A 21,371-nucleotide genomic window follows, 5' to 3' on the forward strand; every position below is an offset into this window, starting at 1 on the left:
TTGTTACTGTTGCACACAGGGTCCACATGAGTAAGGCTTAAGTAACTGACTGTTGATAACTATTCTCCCAACGAAGTAAAACCTAGCCAGCAAGAAGACAGTCCACTCCCAGCTTGATTTCCCATTGTCCTTTTACCAAGTTATGTAGCATGTTTAGCAATAGGGTCTTCCAGATTACTCTACAGAGGCCTCCCTGGCCAAGAACTCAAAGCAGTGTCTAGTCAGCCTTGTTCTCTATGGAATGCCTCTGTCCTGAGCAAAGTCCTCTAAAAGGTGTTTCACCTCCATGACATCCAGGTAATGATGTGCCTTCTTCTGTCCCAGGGAAACATGCAGAGGTGTAAACTAGTGATGGACCAAATCAGTGAGGCCAGAGACTCTATGCTTAAGGTTTTGGATCACAAAGATCGGGTCCTGAAGCTCCTCAACAAGAATGGGACTGTCAAGAAAGTGTCAAAATTGAAGCGAAAGGAAAAGGTGTAGACCCGGAAGAATCAGGACGTGGAAACGGAATTCATGAGAATGATGGTGTGGGGAGGGGGAGGGGCTTTGGCTACTTTGACAATGGCACATTGAGATGCACGACAGATTTCTTCACTCGCTTGAGGAAGCAGATCTGGTGGCACAGAAGGATCAGAACTTGACTGTCATGGCAAGTCTTCCTTCCTCCAGGCACACGCCATCACACCTCTATCTTCTGAGACTCCAGACACCCGGTGACAAAGGTGGCAAGCTGAGTGTCAGCCTGTCAGTCCATAGACTCTATTTATCTGGTGGGTTCCTGCAGGGCCTTCGCTGAGCCTGGGCTGAAAGTATCCACCTGGACAATCTGTTATCTCTAGACTCAACATAAAACCTGTTCTCACCCAGTCAGTTCTTCTGTTGGACCGTCCAGTGCCCAAATCTACAAATCTGCAGTGGTGCCGCAGCGCCCACAGAGCTGCCACATCTCACACAGAAGGGTTCCAGCGATCAGTCCTTGTCATCTATTTTCAGAATAACCGTTTCCAAGTGATACTGTCACATTGTCTGTCCTGCCTGTCAGAGCTGGATTCTTGTGGAGGTTGTGAGCGGACAACACTAAACTGCTCTGGGATCCTGTTCTGGAGTACATTTTCGGTTATCTGTACTTCCTTACTGGTGTAATGCTGTTAATCATATGTACCACGCATCTCCAAGTGTTAATAAAGGACTAGAAGAGGTTTTGTAGATGAGCAGTTTGCCTCTTTCTCACGTGCATCTCTGAGGTGTTGGCGCTGCTGCATTTACAGTGGCAAGTCTGCTTGGCTACAGTTTTGTTTCACATTGAGTCCACTTATCCCAGTAATCTGACCATGTTTTTAGTGGCTTAGTCTCTTGGCTTTTGTTTGTCTTAACTTAAAAGAGCCTGGAATAAAGCCAGGCATTGATACTATACACCATTAATCCAGCTCTGGGGAAGCAGAGGCGGGGAGATCTCTGTGAGTTTGAGGCCAGCCTGGATTACAGAGTGAGTTCCTAAAGAGCCAAGGTCACACAGAGAAACCCTGTCTCAAGAAAAATTATAATGGCCCAGCGTGGTGGTGCACGCCTTTAATCCCAGTACTCGGGAGGCAGAGGCAGGTAGATTGATGTGAGTTCCAGGCCAGCCTGGTCTACAAAGTGAGTCCAAGACAGCCAAGGCTACACAGAGAAACCCTGTTTGGAAAAAATCAAAAAGAAGAAAGAAAGAAAAATGATAATGAAAACAAGGACTGTTAAGGCTGCAATGCTGACAGTGGAGCCCGGGTAAGTAGATTTTCTAGGATTGACGACGTCTCTGAAGGGATCTGTGTGCTACGATAGCCAGCCTTGATTACCTTACTGTATTTATTTAGGGATGGGGATGTGCATGATTGTGTGTGCCCATACAGTTGCCCATGTGTGTGCAGGTGTAAACCAGAGATCAATGTCACATCTGGTATCTTCATGTTTCATTTACACTTTTGGTTCTGGTTGTCCTGGCACTTGCTCTGTAGACCAGAATGACCTCAACTCAGGGATTACCATGCCCAGCCACTTATATGTGTTTACATATACATATACACATCTCCTAAATATAGCCTAACAAGTTTGTATAATGTTACTGGTGTATATTTGCTTTCAGGGATAACTGTTTGGCACTGGAGAGCCAGTTGGTGTGCTCTTCCCTGGGGAGGTCCACCTCTCCCACAGTCAGCTTTCCTCAGTTGCTTAGCATTCTCTGTATAGGGTTGAGGTTTCGTGGGCTTTTCTCCATGAAATTTGGCATGTTCATTGGTGTCAGCCACGTCCAATTCATGCTTGCGTAGTCAAAGTTAAATAGTCTTAAAAACACATCATCAGCCGGTCATGTGGCGCACTCAAGACAGAGGCAGGCGGATGGATCTCTGTGAGTTGGAGGCCAGGCTGGTCTACAAAGCGAGTCTAAGACAACCAGGACTACAAGAAAAACTCTGTCTCAGGGACAAAAACCACAAACCAAAAAATAAATCATCAAGCCAGGCGATGGTGGTGCTTTTAATCCCAGGACTTGGGAGGCAAAGGCAGGCAGATCTCTTGTGAGTTTGAGGCCAGCCTGGTCTACAAAGTGAGTCCAGATGAGCCAAAGGCTACACAGAGAAACGGGAGTGGGAAGACACATCAGAAAGCAGTTGCAGTGGCTTGCACTTGTAATTCCAACATTTGGGGAATGAAGGCAGAAAGGTTAAGAGTTCTAAGTCACCCTCCAAGACACAGTAACTTTGCAAGACCAACTTAGGTTACATATGACATATATGCGGGTAAAACACTCAAAATAATCCCAGCACTCGGGAGGCAGAGGCAGGTGGGTCGCTGTGAGTTTGAGGCCAGCCTGGTCTACAAAGTGAGTCCAGGACAGCCAACGCTACACAGAGAAGCCCTGTCTTGAAAAACCAAACACACACTCAAAATGAATAAATATAAAAATAAATAAATAATAAAAATGATGGGGTCAGACCCCTCTGTAACTCCAGGTCAGGGCATCTGGTTCTCTACTCTGGCCTCCCTGAGTACCAGGCACACACATGCTGAATAGACATACATGGAGGCAAAGCATTCAGAGAAAAAAAATTTTTTTAATTTTTTAAAAAAAATCTCCAGACATTTAAAAGATGTTTTGTGGAGCCTCCTTACTTTGCCTTTCCCAAATCATGAGATAAAAATCATCATGCCTGGCATAGGGGCACGGGATTGGAATCTCAACCCTGGGAGGCAAAGGTGGGAGGAGGGTAAAGCCAACCTGGGCTACCTGATCTCACACAGACCAGGGGTAGAGAGGGTGTGACTCCAGGGGCAGAGTTCTTGCCCAGCACACAGGAAAGCCTGTGTGTGATCCTGACACTGGATAAGATCAGTTGTGTTGGTTCACACCTGTACTACCACCAAAGATGGGGTCACCCTTGACTGTATAATAACTTTGAGGCTAGCCTGGCCTATGTGAGAGCATGCCTCAAAGAAGAAGAAGAAAGGAAGAAAAGAAAAACCATTGCTGTTTATTTAATGCTAAGGTCTAATGTTTATTATTGGGCTTATAATTATTATGATGGTAATATCTAACCCACTATCATTAAAAAAAAAAAAAAGACAGACATTTGTTGTGTTTTAGAATAGCTTTATTTTACCTGGAACTTGGCAGATATTAACCTCCTAAACTACCTTCCAATATCTCTCATTCTTTATCCGATGCCACCTGTCATATACATTGTGTGTGTGTGTGTGTGTGTGTGTGTGTGTGTGTGTGTGTGTGTGTACACATACATACATATGTATGTATTGTACATATGTGTATATACATACATTATATATATGAGTCCTGCATGGCCAGAAGAGGTCATCAGATCATGTTATAGATGGCTGTGAGTCTCCCTGGTGTTACGGGGAATTGAACTCAGGACTTCTGGAAGAGCAGTCAGTCAGTGCTGTTAACCTCTGAGCAATCTGTTACTAGTTTTGTTTTTTTGTTGTTGTTTTATTTGTTTTGGGGTTTGTTTGGGGGGTTTTTTGTTGTTGTTGGTTTTCTTTTGTTTTTTGAGGGGGGGTTGTTTTTGGTTTTTCGAGACAGGGTCTCTCTTATAGACCTGGCTGGCCTCAAAGTCACAGAGATCCGCCTACGTCTGCCTCCTAAATGCTGGGATTAAAGATGTGCACCACCAAGCCTGGCTCTTGTCCTAACAGTTTCTATCTGGCCTACCTCCCATCCATAATCCCAAACCCTTGCTAAGGTTCTTCACCTGGGCTTTTTTTTTTTTTTTTTTTCTCCCCTTCATGTAGAACTTCAGAGTTTCTTCTCTTTTCTATCCCATGGCAATTCTCCTCCTCCATCATCCTCTGGTCCCCTCTGCTTCTTCCCAGAATCCTCTTTGTCCCAAAAGTCCTTGAACCTTTACCATGCCTACCTTCCTCAGGCCAGCTCGGCTTTCTTATTAGTCAAACAGGGAGGCAAGGTTAAACAAAAATAGTTGAGGCACATGGCAATCTATAGTAAGAATAGCAGGGGGCAAAAAATTAACAAAAAGCACCAGACCATATTCGAATTAAATTTAAAAATTCAGAGGCCAGGCGTGGGAACAAGAAGCCATTAAGTTCAGCCATAGAGAGAAAACTAGACAAGGAACCCCAGCTGGCTGCTTCAGCTTCCGCAGTGGGTTATGGGAGAAGGTGTGCGCACCTGGTTTGATTCTGTTGTTTCTGTCAGATGTGATTCTTTCCTTTGGGAGCCTCAATGGAAAAGACATTCAGCTCTGGCCAAGACTTTCTGTCTGGAACACCGGCTGACTGCCTTACAGAGCGCCCCAGCTTCTGTCGGGTGTTTTGAGCGCCCAAGCTGAAGCTGCCCATATTTCACTATGTACTGCTTTCTACTTTTTGTGTTTTGGTTTCTTTGGGGTTTTTTTTTTGGGGGGGGGGGTGTTTTGTTTTTTGGGTTAGTTGGTTGGTTTTGGTTTTTGGAGACTGGGTTTCTGTGTAGCCTCGACTGTCCTGTTTTGTAGCCCAGGATGGCCTCTAACTCACAGAGATCCACCTGTCTCCTCCTCCCGAATGCTGGGACTAAAGGTGTGCGCCACCACCGCCCGGCTCTAGTTGTTTTGTTTTGTTTTGTTTTGTTTTTAATTTGTGTTTAATTTTAATTTGTGTACGTTGGTGTGGGGTGTCAGATCTTGGAGTTACAGACAGTTGTGAGCTGCCATTTGGGTGCTGGGAATTGAACCTGGGTCCTTTGGAAGAGCAGGCAGTGCTCTTAACCACTGAGCCATCTCTCCAGCCCTCTAGTTGTTCTTTTACTTTGGTTTGCTATATACTTCAACTCATTCATTCTAAATAAAAAACACTTGATACCCTATGAGCATATGCAGGGGGAGGAGGTCCCCTCAGTCACAGTCAGGGGAGAGGAGTAGGGGGAAAGCTGGAGGGAGGGAGGGATGAGAGGACACAAGGCATGGGATAACAATTTAGATGTAATATGAATAAATTAATAAAATAAATAAAAATAAAAACAAAAAATAAAGTGTTCTATTTTTTTTAAAAAACACATCTATTATGGATCATTTTGAAGGCCATATAGAACCTCCCCCCATCAACAGAAACAGTGAAAAATATGTTTAATGTGAATAATAACTAGAGTGGATATATTATTGTTGGGCATACACACACATACACGTGTGTGTGTGTGTGTGTGTGTGTGTGTGTGTGTGTGTGTATCATCTCAGAGTCCTCCTTAGATGATTTTTAGACAGCAAAGACCAAGTGCCCGAAGAAGGTGGTTCCTCTTATAGTAAATAAACATCACCTGCTCTCTCACAAATCTATTCCCCAGCTCACACTTGGGATCAAAACAAAAACATGTTTACATCCACTGCAGGTGCTAGTATAGTTAATCACAGCACAGAAATAAGCCTTATTTAAATAAGTATATTCAGATATACCATAGATAGATCGGTAGATGATCTTCAAAAACCTCAGAGATCTATAGAATATGGCATTTAAAATGTTTTACGGATAAAAGGCTTTTTGACAGTGACACATGTTAGCTCCTGGCAGCACCTTCAGCCTACTTCAAAGAAGATGATGAGCATCAAAGAACCTCCATATAGAGTTGCTTCAAAAGTGGCAAGCTAACCCAGGCGCAGTGGTGCATGCCTGTAATCCCAGCACTTAGGGAGGCAGAGGCAGGCAGATCTCTGTGGGGACAGCGTGGTCTACAAAATAAGTCCAGGACAGCCAAGGCTACACAGAGAAACCCTGTCTCAAAAGAACAAACAACAACAAAAAAAAAAAGATGAAGAGAAGGTTCCAGTTAAGAGCACTGGCTGCTCTTCCAAACATCCTGAGTTCAATTCCCAGCACCCACAAGGCACCTCACAACTGTCTGCAACTTCAGGTAGAGGATCTGACACCCTTTCACAGACATACGTGCAGACAAAATACCAATGGGGGAAAAAGTGACAAACTAGCCACTGGACAAGAAACTGTCCTTGGTACAGCATGCTGTCCAAACTGGACAAACTGAATGCAGGGAAATTGACTGCCAAGCTTTGCCAAGACAGGGTAAGCAGTCCTCCATAATTTCTGCTTCTCAAAAACAAGTCTGAGCCAGGCGTGGTGGCGCACGCCTTTAATCCCAACACTCGGGAGGCAGAGGCAGGCGGATCGCTGTGAGTTCGAGGCCAGCCTGGTCTACAAAGTGAGTCCAGGATGGCCAAGGCTACACAGAGAAACCCTGTCTAGAAAAACCAAAAAAAAAAAAAAAAAAAAGTCTGTCTAAACTGGGCCAGAAAGCCGAAGATGATACCCCAATGTTGCTGAGGAATCTTGGGTGACTGTCCATGCTGTCAGCTATCTCTATCATTTCTATAGTTTTGGAAGGTGCTTGCTCTGCACTTCCAGCATATTCTGGTAATATTTATTCCTTCTCAAGTCTCTGATGGGGTTGTAGACTAGATAGTTATGGTCTCATAATTATGCTTAAGTTGTTTAGGATTTAAGAGCATGTTTTAAAAAGATATTTTTAGGTCTTAGTAGATTTATTTTTAGGTTGATAAATGCAAGCTATGATAGAAAATTATTTAAGTACAGAACTCTGAACCCACCAAGATAGGAAAGATAGCAGAGTACTTTCTTTTAAGTTGCCAAGTACAAACAGACTGGACATTGGGAATGTAATTCTTTGATGATAATTTTCATAATTGTTTTATAATTGTTCTAATTGTATATAATCTGTTATTGTAAGAAAAAGAACCTTTTATGGGACTAAAATGGGGAGATGTTGAGGGATGGTCTTGTGCACTGTGCATTCAGATGCTGATTTCTGTGGCCTGAGAACTGGTTGCAGTCCAGGCATGAGGTCACCATGAGGGCAGAGCGATACAGCAGAAGCCCGAGCTGAGACTGAGATTGCAAGTCAGGGGCACATGCCTGCAAGGTAGCCAGACTAGCATGATTAGGTTAGAGTAGATGAACATCTGTCCACTTATAGTGCTTAAAGCTTCTTAATAAATCTAATAGGTCTCTGTGTCAATTCTTTGGAAGGTAGGACAGATATTAGAAAAGGCCCCTACTAATACTATAATTCAACATTAGTAAAGATTTATTTTATATATATAATATTCTGCCTGCGTACCAGAAGAGGGCACCAGATCTCATTATAAATGGTTGTGAGCCAACATGTGGTTGCTGGGAATTGAACTCAGGACCTTTGGGAGAACAGTCAGTGCACTTAACCTCTGAGCCATCTTTCCAGCCCATGCATCTGACTTTTTAATGTGGATACTAGAGATCTTCATGGGGCCAGTCATCAAAGTACACATGGATATGCTCTTTAAGCCTGCTTTCTTGGGGACTCAGTTGTACATTTATTTGTTTATTTATTTATTTTTATTTTGGAGACAGGGCTTCTCTGTGTATCAGCTCTGGCTGTCCTGGACTAGGCTTATACACCAGACTGGACTCCAACTCACAGAAATCCACCTGGCCTCTGCCTTCTAAGTGCTGGAATTTACAGGTGTGCACACCCACCTTGTGGCCTTTAGTTGTACAATTTTACGTACTGAATGAACAATTTGAGCAGGAGGCAATAGAATCTGCACAGATATGATTCCCTGCCAAGTTTCCTGAATGAGAAGGAGACACAAGCAGCCAGAATCAACTCCTGTTGGCAGGTCAAAAATAGGCATGGCTTCCATGAGACATAGAGTTGCCATTAGCTTAATTTTTTTAAGGTCATTCTAGAAGACTGTATTTGGCACAACAGTCTTGGCGAAGTCATGAACAGCAATAAACTTAATGCAGGTTCATGGCTGTTGGAACTGTGAGTCGTTTCCTGGAAGTCCGTGTGAAGACTTTTCTTGGAGAGTTGATTTTCTAGAGCAGCACAGGAAGTAGCGGCCAATTAATGCTCTGGGGTCTGGAAAATCCTTAACAAAACCTGGGGAAGCTGTCTTGAAAACTAACAGCCGGACGTGGTGGCGCACACCTTTAATCCCAGCACTTGGGAGGCAGAGGCAGGCAGATCACTGTGAATTCGAGGCCAGCCTGGTCTACAAAGCAAGTCCAGGACAGCCAAGGCTACACAGAGTAACCTTGTCTCAAAACAACAACAAAAAAAAAAAAAAAAAAGAAAGAAAGAAAGAAAGAAAGAAAGAAAAAAAATGAAAATGGTTAGCCAAGCGTGGTGACACACGCCTTTAATCCTAGCACTCGGGAGGCAGAGACAGACAGATCGCTGTGAGTTTGAAGCCAGCCTGGTCTACAAAGTGAGTCCGGGACAGTCAAGGCTACACAGAGAGACCCTGCCTCAAAAAAACAAGAAAAAAAATCCACTCATCCATTGAAAGACATCTAAGTTGTTTCCAATTTCTGGCTATTATGAATAGAGCAGCAATGAACATGGATGAGCAAGTGTCTCTGTAGTAGGATGTAGAGTCCGTTGGGTAAATGCCCAAGAGTGATGTATCTGTCTTGAGGCAGATCTATTCCCAGCTTCCTGAGGAACCACCACACTCATTTCCATAGTGACTGCCCCAATTTACACTCCCACCAGCAATAGATGAGTGTTCTGTTTACCCCACATCCTTGCCAGGATGAGCTGTCGCTTGTTTTATTGATCTTTGCCATTCTGACTGGTGTAGGAGGAAATCTCAAAGTAATTTTGATTTGTATTTCCCTTCTGTCTAAGAATGTTGAACACTTTCCCCATTATGTATCCTGATGCTTTTCCCAAATAATGGTGTCCTTTTCTATACAGTAGATTCTCAGTTTCACAAGGTCTCATTTATAAGTATTGTTCGTGGTGCCTGTGCTATTGGTATCCTGGTCAGGAAGTCTTTTCCTCTGCCAATGAGTGCAAGGCTATTCCCCACCTTTTCTTCATTCAGAATCAGAGCATCTGGCTTTATTTTTATTTCTTTATTTAGGATTTTTGTTTGTTTTGAGACAGGGTTTCCCTGTGTAGCCTTGGCCATCCTGGACTCTCTTTTGTAGACCAGGCTGACCTTGAACTCACAGAGATCCACCTGCCTCTGCCTCCTGAGTGCTGGGATTAAAGGTGTGTGCCACGACTGCCCGGTTTATTTAGATTTTTTTTGAGACAAGTTTTCTCTGTGTATCCTTGGCTGTCTTGGACTCACTTTGTAGACCAGGCTGGCCTCGAACTCACAGAGATCCACCTGCCTCTGCTGGGATTAAAGGCCTGTACTACCACACCTGGTAAGTAGATTTTTGATAAACCTTAATGCACTGGGACTGGGCAGATATTAACCCTCTAAGCTATCTTGTCTGCTTCCCAGCCAAACCCCCATAAGTATTCACACATGCTCCATTTGGGCTGCTTCTCTCCATCATGCCAATCCTCAGAGCAGCATCCTCCTGGCTACATGCTTCTAGTTCATGCTAACCCATGGCTCCTTTCTCCTCCTTTGTCTCTCCTCCTCATGGTCTCTCTCAGCCACCTCGCAAGCTCATGAACCTTGGCCCTACCTACCTCTCTTCTGCTTAGTCCAGGCTGTAGGCAACTGCCAATTAGAGATAATTTGAGAGGCAAAGTTTATAACATGGCAGTTGAATATTTGAGAATTTGCTCATAAGGATCTTGAGGGGGGGCAAGCAATTAACATTTGTATACGTAATAGCTCCATATCAACTCCAATATTCCATATACTAATGTGTCTGTGTGCCAATATCATACTGTTTTTATTGCTACAGTTCTGAAGTACAGTTGGGATAAGACAGAGATGGTGATAGCTCCAGCAGTTCTTTTACCATTCATGATGGTTTTAGCTATTCTGTTTTCTGTTTTGTTTTGTTTTGTTTTAAGACAGGGTTTCTCTGCCACCCAGGCTATCCTGCACTCACTTTTGTAGACCAGGCTGGCCTCTCACTCACAGAGGTCCACCTGTATCTGCCTCCTGAGTGCTGGGATTAAAAGTGTGTGCCACACATCTGGCCCGAAAATTGTCCTTTCAAGTTCTTTGATGAGGGCTGGAGAGATGGCTCAGAGGTTAAGAGCACTGGCTGTTCTTCCAAAGGTCCTGAGTTCAATTCCCAGCAACCACATGGTGGCTCACAACCATCTATAATGAGATCTGGTGCCCTTTCCTGGCATGCAGGCACACTTGTGGGTCAGAATACTTTACAAATAATAAATAAATAAATCCTTTGAAAAGTTCTGTGGTGAATAGTGCTGAAATTCAGATGGGAATTGCATTGGATCGGTAGATCCCTCTTCATAGGATGGCCATTTTTTTTTTTTTTTTTTTACCATATTAATCCTACTGATCCATGACTATGGGAGATCTTTACATCTTCTGACTTCTTGAATTTCTTAACATTTTTATCGTACAAGTCTGTGAGACTCTGCTGGATAAGCTTGAAGTCTGACTTCTCTGGATAGCCATTTGCGCTGAGTCTATGTTGGTGGACTCCCTTTTCTGAGTGGGGTTGCTACTCCCACTGATCTGGTAATCCCAGATCTTGTAAGGAGCATCACATAGCCCTCAGGAAGATTACAGGCCAATCTTTTCCTGAGAAGGAACTTCTTCAAGAAGCAATGGCATTCCTGGAAGTACCCTACCCTAAACTGAGGAGGTCCTAGCCTCCAGTGAATGACCTTTAATTGTACCTAGAAGTCATTCCCTCACCTATAGGATAAATAAATACTGTTTTCTCCTTCTTGTGATAGGGCCCCATGTTACTGCATGTAAACGAGGTCCTGTACCACTGTGTGTAAATTAAGTATCCTGGCATCCTTAGTTCTAGTGAATCAGACACTTTCACCCTCAAAAACACTTCCCATCACTCAAAGTTTATAAATAAAGCCTGGCTGGCGTGCTGAGGGAGAGGGGCTCTCTCTCTATCTTGCTTGCCATTCCTCCACCGTGACCATCTGAGATTCCATTTATTTCTGGGGGGTGGGGGCCCACTGCTGAATGCCCAGAGGTTAGGCAGCAATGGCAGAACTGCCTTTGCAGCTACTGGGGCCTGCTCCACCACTGCCCCTAGCTCGGGGCTGACCCCCCAGTGAAGCACTGCTGGGCCTGTGTCTCACCAGATCTTCTTGCCAGCAGTTTTCCAACATCTGCCTGTAAGCACAGCAGCCCAAACAAGGAGCTGCAACACTGGGTATCATCACGGGCTTGGGGAGTTCCCAAACCTCCACTGCTGTCTGATACCTGCAGTCTCATTCTATTTTTTTATTATTTTTATTATTATTATTATTATTATTATTAATTTATTATTATTATTATTATTATTTTATTATTATTATTATATTGAGACAGGGTTTTTCTGTGGAGCCTTGGCTGGCCTGGACTTGCTTTGTAGACCATGCTGGGCTCAATCTCAGAGCTCACCAAAATCTGCACGCCTCTGCTTCCCAAATTCTGGGATTAAAGACATGTGCCACCATACCTGGCTGTAGTCTCATTCTAAAGGAGCTAAACTGTAACACTCTGGAAAACTCACTTTCCACCTCCCCCAGAGAGACCAGGAACCTGGCCTAGTACCCGGGCCACTAGCTTCACTCTGAGCACTCTAATCTGCCCCTGAGCAAGAAATGGGACCTTTGGACTTTTGTTCGCTGTGTAGCCTTGGCTGTCCTGGACTTTCTTTGTAGACCAGGTTGGCCTTGAATTCACAAGGCCTGCCTCTGCCTCCCAAGTGCTCGGATTAAAGAAAGGCATGCGCCACCACGCTGGGCTCTGAGAGGGGCTGTTTGTTTGTTTGTTTGTTTGACCTTGGGACTTTTGATCTCGAGGTCTGCCATTTTCGTCCTGGAGGCAAGTAATGCCTAGACCAACCTTCCAATTGTGGACCAAAGACACCCATCAGACACAGAACAATACAAGTCTTTCAGTCTGTTTACATGGTAGATTACATTTATCAGTATTTCTCAGTTTACATAAATAGAACCTTCCCATCATCTTTAGGATGAAGCATATTTGATCATAGTAGACAATCTTTTTGATGTGTTCTTGCACAGTTTGCAAGTATTTTATTGAGAACTTTTGTTTGTTTTCTTTTAAGATTTATTTATTATTATGTACCTGCAGGCCAGAAAAGGGCATCAGATCACATTATAGATGGTTGTGAGCCACCATGTGGTTGCTGGGAATTGAACTCAGGACCTCTGGAAGAGCAGTCAGTGCTCTTAACCTCTGAGCCATCTCTCCAGCCCCTTGTTTTGTTTTTGAGACAAGATTTCTCTGTGTAGCCTTGGCTGTCCTGGAACTCACTCTATATAGACCAGGCTGGCCTTGAACTCACAGAGATCTGCCTACCTCTGCTTCCCAAATGCTGGGATTACCGGTATGCACCACCACCGCCCATTAAGAAGCCCAATAAACTTATTAGTTCTCTAGAGTCAACTTTAATGGAATCATACATTGGTCTGTCATTGGGGCCTTAGGAGGGTTAAGTATGATTTTTGTCTGTTGGAAGGAATTTTAGCAGCATGTGAATGCAGGTGCCCTAAGAAGCTAGACATGAGCTGGGCATCGTAGCACACGCCTTTAATCCCAGCACTCCAGAGGCAGAAGCAGGTGGATCTCTGTGAGTTCGAGGCCAGCCTGGTCTACAAGGCAAGTCTAGGATAGCAAGGGCTGTTACACAGAGAAATCCTGTTTGGAAAAACCTGAAAAGGACCGGAGAGATGGCTCAGAGTTTAAGAGCAATGACCGCTCTTCCTGAGGTCCTGAGTTCAATTCCCAGCAACCACATGGTGGCTCACAACCATCTATAATGCAATCTGATGCCCTCTTCTGGCCTGCCAGTGTACACACAGGCAGAGCACTGTATACATAATAAATGAATAAATCCTTTTTTTAAAAAAGAGCACTGGTTGCTCTTCTGGAGGTCCTGAGTTCAATTCCAAGCATCCACATGGTGGCTCACAACCATTTATAAGGAGATCTGGTGCCCTTCTCTGGCCTGCAGGCATACATGCAGGCAGGAGACTGGTTTTTTGTTTTTGGTCTGGTTTGGTTTGGTTTTATGAGACATGGTTTCTCTGTGTAGCTTTGGCTGTCTTGGACTCACTTTGTAGACCAGGCTGGCACTAAACTCACAGAGATCTGCCTGCCTCTGCCTCCCGGAGTGCTGGGATTAAAGGCATGCTCCACCAAGCCTGGCTAAAGGAATGGCTCAAAACAGAATATTGTATGCATAATAAGTTAAATCTCTGCCAGGCATGGTGGCACATGCCTTTATCCCAGCACTCTGGAGGCAGAGGCAGATGGATCGCTGTGAGTTCAAGGCCAGCCTGGTCTACAAAGCAAGTCCAAGACAGCCAAGGCTACATAGAGAGGCCCTGTCTCGAAAAACCAAATAAATAAAATATTTGGAAAAAGAAAAACAGGAAAACCAGAGGCCAGGCATGGTGATGCATGCCTTTAATCCCAGCACTTGGGAGGCAGAGGCAAGCATATCACTGTGAGTTTGAGGTCAGCCTGGTGTACAAAGTGAGTCTAGGACAGCCTAGGCTACACAGAGTAACCCTGTCTCGAAAAAACAAAAGAAAACAAACAAACCAAAAAAAAAAATTAAAAAAAAACCCAAAAACAAAAACAAAAACCAAACCAAAACAAAAAGAGTGCTCAGGGCCCTGACTGTTGATTGTTCAAGGCCTCTTTTTATGGTATTCCTTATTAATAAGGGGCATAATCTGTTTTGACTGATAGAGTAGATCACACATTTATTTTTCTTAGTGCGTGTTCTTGTCATAATGCATAGGACTTAAGCCATATGCACACCCAGCTGTGCATAAAGGTAAGACGCTAGATAGGGGGTTCTTCCTAAAAGTTAGCTTGAAGGAATCCACTTGCTTCTAAATTAGGTTGCTGCCAGATATAGGGAAACATCTTATTATTCTGAGATGGGATGTGGTTAGAGGTCAGTTGTTTAGCAAGCTTCACAGCTGCCTCCATCTTCTTTGCGGGCCAACATCTAGAAGAACAGCCAGGATAGTGTGCTCCCCTGGGCTGGCTTCTCTGAGCACCATTAACAGCCCCACTGTCCTGAGTGTCCTTGTAACAGCTGCGAATCATTAACTCTTGGCCTGCGGCCCACCAGGCTCAGAGAAGCCAAGAAAAAAAAACAGCTGACCCCAGATCTTCCCTTCCCCTGGCACGTCTGGAAGCTGAAGCGTTGGGAACCAGAAATCCAGAGGCTCAGGAAGCCCCAAGCTGCCAGACAGTTCAGGGATGATGACGGCTCTCAGTATTCTTGGGAGAAAGCCCAGAACTTCTAAGGTTTCTACCAGGTCCAGAAGAAACTGTGCCTAGCCTGTTTCCAGCAGAGGAGGCAAGCTCCCTTCCTTAGACCTTTCAGGGCTAGCTATGTCCTTATTTACCTATTGTGCAGGCCAAGTCCAGCTTCCTCAACCTGGCATTGGTGGGCTAAGAAAGAACCCACAGCTGCCAACGCCAAGCTATGCCGAGTCACCCCCATTCCCTCTCAGGGTCTGATAATGCTAAGCAAGGAGTAGAAGGCGGGAAGAGAGGTGTAGGTCATCCCTTCCTGCGTTCAGCGGTGATGGGGCAGTGACAGGAAACTCCTTAGGGATCTCAGAACCCATGGCTGTCTCCTCAAGTTCCTCTTTTGAGGTTACTGTAACAGGGCCCCCAGAACCTTAGCACTATTATTATAGATGTACCATTCAGGCCATAAAACTCAGCAGGTAGACAGTACCACAAGCCAAAAAATGAAAAGAAAGACCCATAGTTCCATAGTTCTAGGAAAGTTGTTTTTTGTTTGGTTGGTTTGGTTTTTTGAGACAGGATTTTTCTGTGTATCCTTGCCTGTCCTTGACTTGCTTTGTAGACCAGGCTGGCCTCAAACTCACAGCGATCCACCTGCCTCTGCCTCCCAAGTGCTGGGATTAAAGGCATGTGCCACTGTGTCCGGCTATGGGAAAGTCTTTAAATGTACTAACCTTGCCTTTGGCTTCTTGTAGTTCCACTTTGGGCTAACTGTTCTCATTAGCTGAAGTAAATGAACCCAGGATGCTTGATCCCATTGTGACTCCTGAGATTGTGAACTGTAAAAAACCTGTCTTTTAGCCTGGTGTGGTAGCACACACCTTTAATCCCAGCCCGTGGGAGGCAGAGGCTGGCAGATCACTGTGAGTTAAGGCCAACCTGTCTTTTGTTTGGTGCAGCAGAGCCCTAATACACACCTTTAATCCAGGAGCTTTCTGTACATAGGATTTAGCCCTAGGTCAAGAGGCACTGCAAGAAACCAGATGACAGGAAGTAAAGAGTAGAAGGGACTTTGAGTTGAGGGGTATTTCCCCCTCACCAAAAAAAAAAACAGGGTTTCTCTATGTCATACTGACTGTCCTGTACTCTGTAGACCAGGCTGGCCTTGAACTCACAGAGATCCACCTGCCTCTGCCTCCCTAGTGCTGGGATTAAAGGTGTGGTCCACCACACCCAGTCTAGTTGAAGGGTATTTAAGACAGCAAGTAGAAGTAGAAGGAACTCTTGGGATTTTAGCTCTTCAGGTCCTTGGCCTTTGCCTTAGTTGGCCTTGGTTTTGTTGTTGTTGTTGTTGTTTTTGTTTTGTTTTTGTTTTTGTTTTTTTTTTTGGCCTTTTCCTCCTGGGCAGTCAGCTGAGGTACTGAGCCTTTTCCTCCTGGCCTGTCAGCTGATGTATGAGCCTTTTGGGCCTTTTCCATTGGGTCTTCAGCTGAGTAGAAAGGTCATCTGGGTGCTTTTGTCTCTGCCTAAGCTAGCAGGTTTTCACCCCAGCATCTGGCTCCTGAATCTTTTTGGTAAAATAGAACTTTTGGTATTTTTATTAAAACAACATTTTAGTGCTCCAACAACTGGCTGGACCCCACAGAGAGATCACTCCAGCTGAGGACAAACTAAGAAGCCATCAGATTTGGTAAGTTATCTGGGAAATTCTCATGGAGAGAATTAAGGATGGGAAGTAGCTGGAACTTTGTTTTGTTTTGTTTTTCGAGATCTGTGTTAGCCCTTGGCTGTCCTGGACTTGCTCTGTAGACCAGGCTGGCCTCGAACTCCCAGGTGCTGAGATTAAAGGTGTGTGCCACTACCCCAGAACTTTTTGGGGGGGCCAGTTCAAGACAGGGTTTCTCTGTGTAACCTTGGCTGTCCTAGACTTACCTTGTAGACCAGGCTGGCCTCAAGATCAGAGCGATCCACCTGCCTCTGCCAAGTGCTGGGATTACTGGTGTAGACTATACTGCTTAGCTAGAAATCTTTTTTGGTTTTTTGAGACAAGGTTTCTCTGTGTAGCCTTAGCTGTCTGGCCTAACTTTGTAGACCAGGCTGGCCTCCAACTCACAGAGATCCACCTGCCTCTGCCTCCTGAATGCTGGGATTAAAGGTGTATGCCACCACGCCCAGCTAAGTAGCTGGAACTTAATAGAAGGCTTTAAAACCCTGTTTAGTGTTACTCCAGATGGCATAAAAATAGAAGCCTTAAATGAAAAGCTAAATAACTTAAATGAAATTGGCTCAATACCAACTGTGATTATTATTATTATCATTTTGCTATTTTACACTTAATAGCCATAATGGCTTTCTGTACCCATTCTAAGAAGAAGCCATTAGAGATACAGGAAAAAGAAAAATATAAAAAGTGCATACAAGCCTAAGAATGGAAATTAGAGAGATTTATAAATAAGATTAAGGAAAATACTCAGACACAGATAGAGGAATTTAGACAAACCTTAGAAATACCTAACGAAAATAGTTAGATACAGATAGAAGAATTTAGACACGAGCCTGCCATGCTACAGCATAATGAAACTGGAAATGAGGGAGTGGTCTAAGGTTGTTAGAAAACAAGTCTTAGTCTATCTAGTTACTATATAAGACATACCAAGAGATGATAAGTACCCCCAAGGTATAATAATTTTCTTCAAACTCACAGAGTTGGTTATAATAAATTTAAATGGCATCCTATAGTCATATTAGATTGAGGAGATTTAAGGAAGTGATTGTCTCCTATGCTAGGCATCCATCCTATGTTTAATTCATGGTCAACTAAGAACAGGATTATCCCCGCAAGACTGGAAAGAGTTAACAGCAGCAGAAATAGAACCTGTCCCTCAGTTACAATGGTGGAAGCAAAGGCCATAGAACAGTCAGGCAGAGGTATTGATATTTCCCAGGATCAGTTGCTAGGTGAAAGTCAGAATGCTGATTTACAAAGGCAGTTGGAATCTGATGGTCACACTTTTGGCATTATGGGCTGGGGTGGACTGGCAGAAATTTTGTTTTGTTTTGTTTTGTTTTTGGCTTTATGAGACAGGGTTTCTCTGTGTAGCCTTGGTGGTCCTGGACTCACTTTGTAGACCACACTGGCCTGCCTCTGCCTCCCTGAGTGCTGGGATTATAGGTGTGCCCCACTACCACCCAGCTTATGCAACAAGGGCCTTAACTGCTGAGCCACCTCTCCAGTTACTTCTTTTAGATTCCTTTTTTTTTTTTTAAAGATTTATTTATTATTATGTATACAGTGCTCTGCTTGCATGTACTCCTGCAAGCCAGAAGAGGGCACTATATCACATTACAGATGGTTATGAGCCACCATGTGGTTGCTGGGAATTGAACTCAGAACCTTTGGAAGAGCAGGCAGCGCTCTTAACCACTGAGCCATCTCTCCAGCCCCTTAGATTCCTTTTTACTTGATATAGACTGATTTGCCTATACATTGTGAGAATTTTTTTTCTTTTTTCTTTTTTCTTTTTTTCTTTTTTTTTGTTTTTTTGTTTTTTGTTTTTGAGACAGGGTTTCTCTCTGTAACCTTGGCTTTTTTCTATCATGGAGGTTATACCTTCGTAAGAATTTTCTATCAGGTGGCCAGCCTTTTGATGTTTGGCATTTTCTTATCCTTATGCTGGTGATCAAATCCAGGTTCACTCTCTAGTTTGCTTTGTTGCACAGGCTGTCCTTAATCAGAGTCTCTAGTCCAGGCTGGCCTTGAACCTTTTATATAGACAAGGCTGACCTTGAATTCCTAATCCTACTGACTCCAGATTTGGGATTACAGGCATGGACAACCTGCCACACCCAGTTTATCCCACTCTGAAGGCTGAATCCAGACAAACTACTAACTGAAGTATAGTTGTATCCCTGGGTTTTGTTTTGTTTGTTGGTTTTCTTTTTGAGACAGTTTCCCGCTATGCAGCCAAGGCTGGAATGGAACTCCAACTTGCTATGTAGACCAGGCTAGCCTGGAACTCACAGAGGCATGCCAGCATCTTCATGGGACTAAAGTTCTGTGCAGCCACGTCCAGCCCTTGTTTGTTGTTAGTTCTTGTTGGGTCCTCCCCTCCTCCCATCCCCTCTAGTGCTGAAGATCAAACCCAGGGTACCAGGAAGTTGCTGTATTACACTCTTAGCATATCTGTGTTCATTCGTTTGTTTAATTTCTTCAGTTACTTTATTTTTATTTCTTCTAAAAAATACTTTATTTTTAGTGCATTGGTGTTTTGCCTGCATGTATATCTGTGTAAGGGTGTCATATCTTGGAGTTGCAGACAGTTGCGAGCTGCCATGTGGTGCTGGGAATTGAACTCAGGATCTCTGGAAGAGCAGTCAGTTCTCTTAACCACTGAGCCATCTCTCCAGCCCCTTATTTTTATTTTTTTCTATAACACAAAAGTACACATTAAACATGCAATCAATTTGAAGGTAAAATATTATGCAATCAAGCACTACTCTTAATTGATCAGACAAAGATCACCTTTATATTAGCTTCAGCTTTGCTTTGCTGATTTGTGTGGTCTCAAATTCCCTCCCTTCTCTCTCTATCTGTTCCCTTTTCATAAATGGGCCTCACTGTGCTCACTATGCTGACTAGGCTTAACTCAAGTTCCATCCTCCCATCTCAGCCTTCCAAGCAGCTAGTCACAGGCCTGAGCCATCACTTGGCTATGCAGATTCCTTCATTACAGACTTGTTTCCTTTTCCAAATCAAGAGACTCAAGGGTTGTTCATTTGCTTGTTTGATTTTATTTCATTTTATTCTGAGACAGGGATTCTCTGTGTAGCCTTGGCTTCCTTGGACTCCCTTAGTAGAGGCTGGCCTGGAACTCACAATGATATGCTTGCCTCACATCAATCCACCTGCCTCTGCCTCCCCAGTGCTGGGATTAAAGGCATGTGCCACCACGCCTGGCTTGTTTGATTTTAGTTTGTCTTCAGTCCCCTCTACCATCCGAGGTGGGGTAGAGGTTGAGGCAGGGTCTTGGTAGGTAGCTCTGGCTGGCCTCAAACTCTTTTTTCTTTCTCTCTGTGTGTGACAGCATTGTCTTAGCCTTCAAGGTAAGGAATGATGGAAATCCAAACATTGTTGGAGAACACTGCTGTTTGAGGTCGCAGTCCACCATGTCCGAACAGCTTCTCTGTGCTTTGGTGAGGAATGGAGGGCTCCCTTTCTCAGGAGGGGCTTCTTTGTCTCTGCCTGACAGATGCTTCTAACCACAGCTGGAATATAACCGTTGACATAGTTCCCCAATTCGCCCATAGGATAATTAGTTACTGTGTTTCCTTTCATATGATAGGACAATGCTGCCAAATGCAAATCAGGCATCCCTGGCACTTCAAGCCCCAGCCAATAGTGTACATCTACCCTGGGAACCCTCCACCTACTCCCCAAGAACTATATAGTCTTTGTTCACCCCAATTGATCAGTCTCACTGAAGCTGGTCCTGGAAAGTTATCCAATCATACCCATGAGCCATCTGAATCTTTCCTTTAGTCACCTCTGCCCCCATTTTTCCCTTGTCCTCAGGGACTGGTGGCCAATGATCCTGGGGGCTCTCAGGGGAGGAAGTCCCACAGGACACCTGTTTTATCTACCACAGGGGACAGTTTTTCTGGCCACAGAAAATTAAGCACAGCAGATTAAAGCAGCATATCACGATCAGATAGAAGGCTGCTACCACCTATCTTTTGGGCATTTTCCCTTTTTCATTAGATTGGATTTAGATTATATCAGATTTCTGTATTACACAGCCAGTGGTGGTGGTAAACACCTTTAACTCCAGCATTTGGGAGGCAGAGGCAGGCAGATTTCTGAGTTCAAGGCCTACCTGGTCTATAGAGTTCCAAGACCACCAGCTCTACAGAGAGTAACCCTGTCTGGAGTAGGGGTATTTTTGCATGTAATGCAGAAAACAAGAAATGTCACAACTCTTCCAATACTGAAGACATGACATACTGAAGACAGTTTCCCCCCCCCCCTCCTGCTCACAATTCCATTTGTTTGTTTTCATCAATTTTGATCATTGCTTGTGGATGAGATGACATTGAAGTGATATCTATTTTTTTCATTCTAAGGTCTGTTCCCCTCCCGTGCCTTTCATTATCAGTTAAAGACAAAGACAGCATCTGGACCTTACTTCTCAGTAAAATGCTTTTGACCAGCTCACAGCAACAACTGTTTGTGTTTTAATCTGAGAACATTTCAATTCCAGCTTACTTCTATTATTTACCTCCTGGCAGCTCCATAACCAGGGAGCAGTAACTCCCCTAGCTCTGGGCTGGTTGGCTGTACAGTACCATCCTGGGAACAATAGACTGGGGCCTCTTCCCAGATGTCATGTTTTAAAACAGTCAGCTAGAAAAGACCTTCACTGTGTGAAATTTATTTTTATTAGCGTTGGAATTTACTTTCTTATTAAGAAGGCGTAGTGACACACACCTTTAATCCTACCACTGGGCAGGCGGATTGATGTGAGTTCGAGGCCAGTCTGGTCTAAAAAGGTGAGTGTAGGACAGCCAGGACTGTTAAACACAGAGAACCTAAAAAAAATTAAATAAATAGATAAATAAAAGGAGAGAGAGGAAAAACAAAAAAGAAAACACAAAGACCTGATCTCTGGT

General features: G+C 44.0%; 1 protein-coding gene across 2 annotated transcripts in view; it reads left to right on the plus strand.

Moving 5' to 3' along the window:
• Window positions 1-1,249, plus strand: part of Sap130 (Sin3A associated protein 130) — a 75,980-nt gene extending 74,731 nt beyond the window's left edge. The window contains exon 21 of one of the 2 annotated variants that reach the window (XM_051163282.1): window positions 325-1,248. In XM_051163282.1, the coding sequence (XP_051019239.1) occupies window positions 325-483 (159 nt within the window). In that variant the 3' untranslated portion in view covers window positions 484-1,248. Of the gene's footprint in view, window positions 1-324 lie in introns of both variants that reach the window. The other variant, XM_051163281.1, reaches the window with a different exon arrangement.
• Window positions 1,250-21,371: the final 20,122 nt, after the last annotated feature.

Source organism: Acomys russatus, chromosome 20 (genome assembly GCF_903995435.1).
Source record: "Acomys russatus chromosome 20, mAcoRus1.1, whole genome shotgun sequence".
Taxonomy (NCBI): domain Eukaryota; kingdom Metazoa; phylum Chordata; class Mammalia; order Rodentia; family Muridae; genus Acomys; species Acomys russatus.